We start from the raw sequence: 9590 nt of genomic DNA, 5'->3' as shown, positions 1-9590 counted from the left end.
AACTTCCGATTCTTCCATTTTGCAAGCTACTTAAAAAAGCAGAAGGCAAAGCCGTGAGCTCCGACCACTTTATTCTTTTCCGACTTGGATTATTATTCCTTCTGGTCCTGCACACACCCTTCTAACCGTGGCCTGTACGTTCATGTGAATCAGAGGTCTTCAAACGTGGCAGCTTTAAGACTTGTGGACTTCAACTCCCAGCTATGCTGGCTGGAGAATTCTGGGAGTTGAAGTCCACAAGTCTTAAAGCTGCCACGTTTGAAGACCTCTGATGTAAATCAATGTTTTTCAAAGTTAGCAATTTTAAGATTGTGGACTTCAACTCCCAGAATTCTCCAGCCAGCATTGTTGCTGAGGAATTCTGGAAGTTGAAGTCCACACATCTTAAAGTAATTTAAGAGATTCTGGGAGATGAAGTCCATCCACACAGATGTAAATAAAACAGGCAGAGAAAGAAGCTTATTTTTTCTCAATTTTTTTGAAATCTTAACACAGAATTCTGAAGTTTTCTGATTGATTCCACATCTACGTTGGCTGTTCGGAATAGAATTTGTCTTAAGAACACAACCAAGGTAGCATTGCTAATATGCAGATGTGAAGTTCTGAGGGATATGCAAGGTTGTAATAATTGTCTGGAAAGGTGATTGAAGGGAGGGGGGGAACCAAAATTTTTCTCCCAAATGGTTTTTTGGGGAAACTTAAAGGGACACAGTACTGTATTTAAAGTCAGGCAAATAATTTATTTTGATATTCAAGAGAATCCCCAAAACACTTCTCTCTGATGGTAATATTAATAATAACCTTTAATACCATCAAACAACATCATCTGCCTATCCCAGGTCCTTGGGAAAGACTAGATAAGTGAATAAAAATGTCAAATCCAGTCTAAACATCTGGCTGACTAAGCATAATAAAAACAATAACTGAGTTCCATTACCCATTATGAATATATAAGACGATCATCTTGACTCTAATAGGACTAACCCTATTTTTCTGAGTGGTGGATATAATCATTTTTTAAAAAAAACAACAAAAAGTCCTATTTCTGTGCCATTTAAATTTAAATTTAAATTTAACGCATTGTAAGCCGCCCTGAGTCTCCGGAGAAGGGCGGCATATAAATCAAATTAAAAAAAAATAAATAAAAAAAATAAAAAATGCTTGCCATTGCCTGCAGACAGTGATAATACTAAAAAGTTAATGATGCTGTCACATGAACCTTGATTCCTAGTAACTACATTGAAATATATATGCAGAGGAGGTCATCGGTGCAGTGATCTGAATTATTTATTAATTTGTTCAATTTCTATGGCCACCTACTTTAGTCAGTGACTCTGGGTGGCTTATAATTAAAATATTAAACAACATTTTAAACAATAAAAACAGTATAGCCAACAAAAAAAAAAAAACACATTAAAAACATCCAATTCAGCATACACAAGATCAAGATATTTGGCCAGTTAGCAATTTAGCCAGGATATAGGGCCCTTGATACATTCAGCAGTCCAGTCTTGGGACCATAGCCAGGGTTTTAGGGCCTTATGAAAGATTACATTTACATTTACATTTTATTAGATTTCTATACCGCCCTACTCCCGAAGGACTCAGGGCGGTGCACAGCCAAACAATAAAAACACATACAATACAAAATTTAAAAATAGAATAAAATCAAATTAAATAATTTTGGCCCCGACAAATTTAAAACCCCAAACTTTTAAAACCAATTTAAAATTGAATATATAAATACTAAAAGATATTTAAAATTTTAAAGATTAGTAGGGTTGGGCCCATTCTGATCTCCTGAGAATGTTCCATAGAGCAGGGGCCACTCAGAAAAAGCTCACCTAAACCTCCCAGTCAACATTCTTTGGCTGATGAGATCTGCAGCATGCCCATTCTGCTTGACCTAGTTCAGGGGTCTGGAACCTTAAACACTCAAAGAGCCATTTGGACCTGTTTCCCACAGAAAAGGAAACACTGGGAGTCACAAAACCTGGGTGGGCGTGGCCAACTCAATGTCACTCCCACCCAGACACATGACACCCCCCAGCCATACCTACCTGGGTTTTGTGGCCCCCAGTTTTTTTTTTCTGTGGGAAATTGATCTCTCTCTCTCTCTCTCTCTCTCTCTCTTCTCTCTCTCTCTTGGTCTCTCCCTCCCACCCTCCGTCTTATTTTTCTCTTTTTCCTCTCCGTCCCTCTCGCTCCCTCCCTTTCTTTTCTTTCTTTCCTTTCTTTCTCTCCCTTCTCTCTTTCCCTCTTTTCCTTCTCATTCTCTCCCTCCAGCTCTCTCATTTCTGTGTCTTTCTCCCTCTCTCTCTCGCCCTTCTCTCTCTCGTTTCTCTCCTTTTCCTCTCTCATTCTCTCCCTCCATCATTTTCTCATTTATCTCTTTTCCTTTTCTCTCTCTCATCTCTTTCCCTCCCTCTCTCTCTTCCCCCCTCCCTCCCTCCCGCTCTCTTCCCCCCCTCTTTCTCTCTCTCTCTCTTTCCTGTGTGTGTGTGTGTGTGTGTGTGTGTGTTTGTGTGTGTTCCCTCTTGAACCATTTCCAAAAACAGGCGAGGGTTGGGTTTGTTGTTTCTGATATTCTTTCTTCTTCTTTGGATGCTTTCTACCATATGATTTAAATCAAGAGTCATTTCAGGTTCCCAGATAAATGAAGTTCTTTGGTCCCCCTGCTGTGGCTCCCTACTGGCTGGCTCGCCCTGCTCCTTGCCCTCCCCTTCCAGTCACTCCTCTTGTGGCCTGAGAAGGTAAGGGCAATGGCAGGGATGAAGACTCGCTCCATATTCCAGAGCGGGAGGGAAGCACCCTTGTACTTGCCTCTCATCTTGCGGGCACTTATTCCAGCACTTCTTGGTGCTGCGCGCACCTTGGTTGCTCGGGGAGACGCACGACTTTCTCTCTGCCCCGAGACACTGGCCCGGCCCGGCTGTGGCCGATGCTCTGCGTCGTAATGGGTTCCAGGAGGAGGAGGGGATGCCGTCTCCCCAATTGTGAAGCACGCTAAATTTAAGTGTGCTGTGCAAGGCTCTGCGAGAACAGTGAGCAGGCCATGAGGCTGCAAGAGCAGTGGCGGCAGCCGCAGCCAGGCCAGACCAGACTTCAACTTGCTCTTGCCACCTCCATAGCCTGCTTGCTGCTCTCGCACCACCTTGAACAACACAAATTTAGCTCACTTCACAATGGGGGAGAAAGCATCCCCTTCTGGAGCCCATTACGATGTGGAGCATCGGCTGCAGCCAGACAGGGCTAGTGTCTCGAGGTGGAGAGAACGTCTCCCCAAGCGATCGAGGTGTGAGCAGCATCAAGAAGCGCCGGAAGAAGCGCCCGCAAGATAAGAGGCAAGTACAGGGATGCTTCCCTCCCGCTCTGGAATATGGAGCGAGTCTTCATCCCTGCCGTCACCCTTACCTTCTCAGGCGAGTAGTTACTGGGAGGGGAGGGTGAAGGGTGGGGCCAGCCAGCCAGCAGGGAGCCACAGCAGGGGGACGAAAGAACCGCATGTGGCTCAGGAGCCGCACATTGCCAACACCCAACCTAGTTGGACAGGTAGAGACTCTTGAAAAAAGGCAATCCTGAGGTACCCCAGTTCCAAGCCATGTAGAAATTTATACGTAACAACCAGCACCTTGAATGGAACCTAGCAACACAATGCTAACCTGTACAGCTTATGCAGGAGTGGTGTTTTGTGTCCTATATATCTGGCACTTTTTACAGGTAGTCCTCAATTTACGACCACAATTGGGCCCAAAATATGTTTGCTAAGCTTGGCAGTTGTTAAGTGAGTTCTACTTGGCACAATTGGTAAGTGAATTACTGCAGTTAAGTTAGTAATATGATTGTTAAGTGAATCCGGCTTCCCCATTGACTTTGCTTGTCAGAAGGTCACAAAAGGGGATCATATGACCTGGAACACTGCAAAAGTTTTAGTCACACGACCATGGGTATGCTGCAGCAGATGAAAGTGTGAAAAATGGTCATAAGTTACATTTTCAATGCCTAGTTTAAATGGTCATTAAACAATCGTAAGTCAAGGGTATCTGTACTATTTACCAACTGCATTCTGCACCAGTTGGTCTTCAGGGCAGTCCCATGTAGAACGTGTTACAGAAGTCCAATCGCTGATTATATTTGATTATGCAGAAAGTGATTTGGATAATTTTCCTATTTGAATTTGCAAAAGAGGCTTCTTGATAAGGCTTTAAAGAAGCTTGCGAGGAGGGACAAATTAAAAATAAAAAGAAATCAAGTTTCAGGGTATGAGGATACTACAGACCAAAATTGTTAGACATAAAAGGAAGGAATATAAACTTGGTTTATTTGATCAAAGTTAAAATATTTCTGTTGTCTCTTATAACCTTTGATGGCTATTTTTTTTTTTTTGCAACATATGGATTTTATGTAGCTGACATTCACCAGTCTATAGGATGCTCTGTTGCTCCGATCTTTTATTATTTCTGCCTGTGTGGTACATTCCGATCCCTTAGGAAATTTTCAGAGCAAAATGAGACAATCGCGGCTCATCAGCTGACGCCACGCCATTTTTTACATGCGCTTCATGAGCAATGAATGAGAGGGACGGATGATACGCGGCTATACCTCCTAAACGCATTTTATAGTCTTAACGACAATAATGCAAATAGCTCTTTCTGTGCCTGGCCCACAAGCACTGCATCGAGAGTAAATTTAACGAAGTACCTTCTTCCCCTCCCTTATTAAGTGGGAGTCACCCAAATTAACCCGCAATCTGGGTAGCCTACAATCTGCGCGAGTCTACAGATTGGAAGATTGCGGGGACGCCTGCGTCCTACAGACAGAGGAGGCTCCACTTTCGGCACATGCGCACTAGCCGGTAAAGAGTCTCCTTGGTTGCGGGAGTGAGAGGAAGGTTGATTTTCTTGCGTCTCGCTCCGGTTCAGTCTCTTCCATTCAGAGCATGGCGGCTGCCTACAGGCTCGTCTTGGTTCGGCACGGGGAGAGCGCCTGGAACCTAGAGAATCGGTTCAGTGGCTGGTACGATGCGGATTTGAGCCCAGCCGGGCAGGAAGAAGCGCGGCGCGGCGGCGAAGCGCTGAAAGGTGAAGATGCGGGAGGAAAGCGGGCAGGATGGAGGGAGCGACGGGCACGTTGATGTTCGGCTATCCGGGCCGCCTCTGCTCATTTTTCACTCCGAGAAAATTGGGACGGGAGGGGGGGGGAACTAACGGAGGAACTGATTATCCTGAAATGGGGTGGGTGGATAATTGTGGATTGTTTTATAAAGGTCATAAATGCAACTTTTAATAACGGGAGATGGAGAATTATTTTAACTTCAACCATCTGATGTGGATTTTTAAAAAACATTCCTCTCCGCGGGGTCCAAGCTTTTGCCTTGGAAGGTAATTCATATTCCCACCAGTGTGTCCCCAGTGTCATTGAATTAGATGGAAATTGGGTTTGGGTTCTTTTGCGTAAAATTGGCCTTCGAAAGCAAAGATGCTCCCTTATCCCACGCTAAGAGTGGCGAATGGGAGACCGAAGTAGTTTAAAAGATGGGCTTTTAGTTAAAATGGTCCCGGGGCGCCCGCAGGTTCTGCTGCGACCGCCGGAATTTGCTTAAGAGGACAAAAGACCGTGATTTTTGCCTGGGCACGTGCGATCAGCCTCGTCCCTCTCGGCGGAGGAACGCGAGAGATGGCCTTCCTGCCGGAGGCGAAAGGGAGGAGTCTCCCACTAGCCGGATCCCGGTCCTTTTCCCCTTTCGGAGTTCAGTCATTCCGGCAAGCCCTTTGCCAAGCATCGAGCCCTTTGGTGATTTCGCTATGGCTACCTGACATTCAACGCCAGGATAACAGAAGAAACTGTTCTGATTGTTTAAAAAAATGCCCTATTCTGCATTAAAAAAAGGGACGTTTTAATTTAAGTAGGTGACTTTTTTTTTTAAAGAGTTCCTCTCCCTCCCAAGCTGTGCATGTTTGGCAGTCTCCTTGAGTTACGTTATTTTTCCATCTGCCCGTGAGGACACGATATCTTACTTATTTGCAAGGAAAGCATCCACCAGTGAGACTGTAAAGATGCATTGGCAATTGGGTGATAATTTGTTAAGGAAATGTAGTAGAAGCTGAGTCATTCAGTACTGCAACAGAGAAAGGAGAAGTTTGTTCTCAATGCAGGAAGTCGGGTGGTGAGGGGCAGGAAACATTTAAAACTTGTACCTCTGCAGATTCAAGAAACAGCCTAATCCCGCTCTTTAGTTTACTTACTTTAAAGCCTGAAAGAGAGCCCAAGTCCTCAGAGGATGAAGACAACTTTGCATTATCCACAGCTGTGCAATCTCCAAAGTTTCATCTGATTTCGCTCCAGCCAATTGTAAAATCTGTAGAAAGTTTTTGTTAATGCATTAAAGTTGTGAATATTAAAATTATATTTTTAATTTGTTAATGGACTTGAGAGCCCATCTGAATAGAATGTAAACTGTAAGTTTGATCTTTTTCTAGGAATACTATTTAAAGCAAGATTATTTGAAATCAGTGTTATAGTATCCAAGGAATAAAAAGTTCATTCAACAGTTCTAATATTGTTGATGTGTGCATGTTGTACTGTATAAATAAGTTATTTTTTAAAATTACACCTTTCATTTTAGGAGATTCTGACAAGTATTATTCGTGCTTGTATGTTTTCATTGATTCTTCTGTGTTGCACAACTGTTGCTTTCTCCACCATGGCATTAGTTTGCATTATTGCACTATCAAATTTTTGTGCACTTTAGAGCAATAGGAAACAAGGGAGCACAAGATGATTATGAAGATCTGATAAATACTGTTAAAACCGCCTCTCTCCCAAGATATTTAGTTATAGCACATTAGCATCCTCTTTTGTTGTGAGATTTTTTATTTTCTTTTATCTTTTGCAAAATTATTTAATTTTCATACAGGGAAATGGATTAACTGTATGTCAGCAATAATTGTGGTAAAGATAATGAGTTACAGTATTCTTTCTGGGCTCTTCCAGATGCTAAATATGAGTTTGACATCTGCTTCACATCTGTGCAGAAGAGGGCCATTCGGACCCTCTGGACTGTGCTGGATATTCTTGACCAAATGTGGTTACCAGTAGTGAGGACCTGGCGTCTTAATGAAAGGCATTATGGTGGTCTAACAGGCCTTAACAAGGCTGAGACAGCTGCTAAACATGGTGAAGCCCAGGTCAAGATATGGAGGCGTTCCTTTGACATCCCTCCACCTCCAATGGAGCCTGATCACCCTTTCTATAGCACCATTAGCAAGGTAAGATGAAGTACTAATTATTAATCTGATGGAAATGGCTGTTTCTTTGAGGCTATTTTAAAGTAATTGTCATGCTGGGATTAGGATATAATTACTGTGTAATTTCATTTGCTTTTTGCTTTGTTGATTTCTGACTCAAACAATAGTTCCATTGTAGTTCACTTTTATCTCGTTTGACCTCTATTCATACAATATTCTCACTGGCCCACTGTTTTGGGCAGCCATATGCGATATGATTACATTGCTGTGGTTTTTTTTTTGAGCAGAATTTTAGAATACAGATTGCTTTCATGCAATTAATAATTGACATTGGTCTCTCATGAATGTTTGTATTCTATGGATGGGAACAGTCAAGGCTATTCTTAAATTGGCAGAATTTTCCACCTATGCAATATTTGTTAATGGATTAAGAAATAGCTAGAGCATTGGCCTCACATGCCGTTTTAAACTGTAGTAGGTTTTTATGTACTGTGGTAATATAATTAATGTAGGATACTATTTTAAATATTTAAAGACTAGTTCACCATAGTAGAGTTAAACTGTGAATAGAGCTACTAAAGAGGCAACCAATCCAGATAAGTTTAGGTATGAATCCAATAATGAGTGAATGATACTGAAGGCAGTTTTTCAGTGCTTGAAGATGGTAAAAAGTTAAGGCGTCATTTAATGTTTTAAAACTTCATTAGAGACCTTAAAATTATTCATTGCCTAACATATGGCTGGCAATAGCACAGATCTAAAAATGTCATTGAGCAGGAATTACAAAAAAATTACAGTAGCCTATACAAGCACTTAAGTACCTAACATGTGTCAAGCAAACAGGTAGCTTCAGGCACAATTTTTCTAAAGCATTTTTTGAAATGAAGTACAGCAATCTTTAGCAAGTCTTGAGAAGACATAAATCAATCTCTGTGATTAAGTTGCCGCTGCCTTTCCTTCTCTAGGATCGCCGCTATGCTGACCTTACTGAAGATCAGCTACCTACATGTGAGAGTTTGAAAGATACTATTGCCCGGGCACTGCCTTTCTGGAATGAAGAAATTGTTCCTCAGATCAAGGAAGGCAAGCGAGTGCTCATTGCAGCCCATGGTAACAGTCTCCGAGGCATTGTGAAACATCTAGAAGGTGAGTATTCTGTTTGTAACTTGGGAACAAAAACTGATTAAGCCTGACTCAGTCTAAAAAGTTAGTTGAACCAAAGTTCTTTGGTAATTGGTCCTGAATGGGATAATACAATCAAGCTTTTTACCTTTTCATATATTTTCATGTATGTTATTCTTTGCAGGAATGTCTGAGGCAGCAATCATGGAACTCAATCTGCCCACTGGAATACCAATAGTCTATGAGCTGGACAAAAATTTGAAGCCTATCAAGCCAATGCAATTCCTGGGAGATGAGGAGACTGTCCGCAAAGCTATGGAAGCTGTGGCAGCTCAGGGCAAAGTTAAGAAATGAGGGCAGGCAAAGTAATCAGTAGTATAACCCCTTTCCCCTTCCTAGCACATGCCTCAAGGGACAGGGCTGAAGAGCCAGAGATGGTGAAGTTTATGAGAGCCATGGCTTATCCTTTAACATTCACATTTCTCCAGCAGGATCTGGCTAGATATTTTAGAGGTGTGGACCATAGATCAGCAGGGTTACTGACAGAAACAAATTCCAAAGCAATGAAATTCAGTGCTGCTGAAATGAAGGAGAGACCAAGGTTTTCTCAAGGGAATCTTTGCTGTCTTTATGTGAGAACTCCAGTTAGTCAAGTATTGCTTCATTTGGTTTTGCCTTTCAGGACAGTTGCAAGGACCATTTTTTAATTACGTTTTTTTAAAAATTTTTGCATAAGCAACACACCATTTCATTTAAGCTAGATGAAAAGCCAATTCTTATTTCATTGCCTTCTGAATGTAGGAAGGAAGGGTGAGACTAGAAGGACTAGCTCCCACTCTGGAATTTCCACCTGTGATCCAATAACTTTGTGTAGTGCCAGTAAACCCTGATACTGTGTATCATCACGTTGCTTTTCTACCCCATAGTCTGTGTGGTTGTCTCTGCCTTATGGATGGCAGATTTACACTAGAGCTAATTTCACTGTACAATGGCTGAATTTGCCCTAGTCTCAGTAAAATAAAGGAATTATGTGCAATAGCTGCTGTGTCTGTATTACTTGTAAAAGTGGCTTATTAATATAGTATTAAGAAATATGTAACTATTCCAGTGAACTATTCACCTGGGTTGCCAATTTTAAGTGAAACAAATCTCGTGCATGTGTGTGAGATACTCAAACCAGGATGCATGATTATACATGTCAGAGGCCACACTCCCAAAAAA

The 9590-nt window shown here is 42.0% G+C and overlaps 1 protein-coding gene across 1 annotated transcript; it reads left to right on the top strand.

Moving 5' to 3' along the window:
* Positions 1–4848: 4848 nt before the first annotated feature.
* PGAM1 (phosphoglycerate mutase 1) lies at positions 4849–9401 on the top strand. The gene is made up of 4 exons (XM_070944838.1): positions 4849–5081; positions 6994–7268; positions 8213–8393; positions 8554–9401. Exons 1-4 carry the CDS (start codon positions 4940–4942, stop codon positions 8721–8723), a joined length of 768 nt encoding a protein of 255 aa, XP_070800939.1. The 5' UTR covers positions 4849–4939; the 3' UTR covers positions 8724–9401.
* The last annotated feature ends 189 nt before the right edge of the window (positions 9402–9590 follow it).

Source organism: Pituophis catenifer, unplaced genomic scaffold (assembly GCF_029215685.1).
Source record: "Pituophis catenifer annectens isolate HBS135680 unplaced genomic scaffold, rPitCat1.0.hap2 SCAF_6, whole genome shotgun sequence".
Lineage (NCBI taxonomy): Eukaryota > Metazoa > Chordata > Lepidosauria > Squamata > Colubridae > Pituophis > Pituophis catenifer.
Note: the sequence above shows the minus strand (reverse complement) of the source record. Positions and strands in the feature narration are given on the sequence as shown.

Excerpts from the sequence above, each read along its gene's own strand:
- PGAM1 (XM_070944838.1), top strand. The coding sequence starts at position 4,940 with ATGGCGGCTGCCTACAGGCTCGTCTTGGTTCGGCACGGGGAGAGCGCC. Across the intron at positions 7,269-8,212 it reads TCTATAGCACCATTAGCAAG|GATCGCCGCTATGCTGACCT; the intron begins GTAAGATGAAGT and ends TTCCTTCTCTAG. Across the intron at positions 8,394-8,553 it reads CATTGTGAAACATCTAGAAG|GAATGTCTGAGGCAGCAATC; the intron begins GTGAGTATTCTG and ends TATTCTTTGCAG.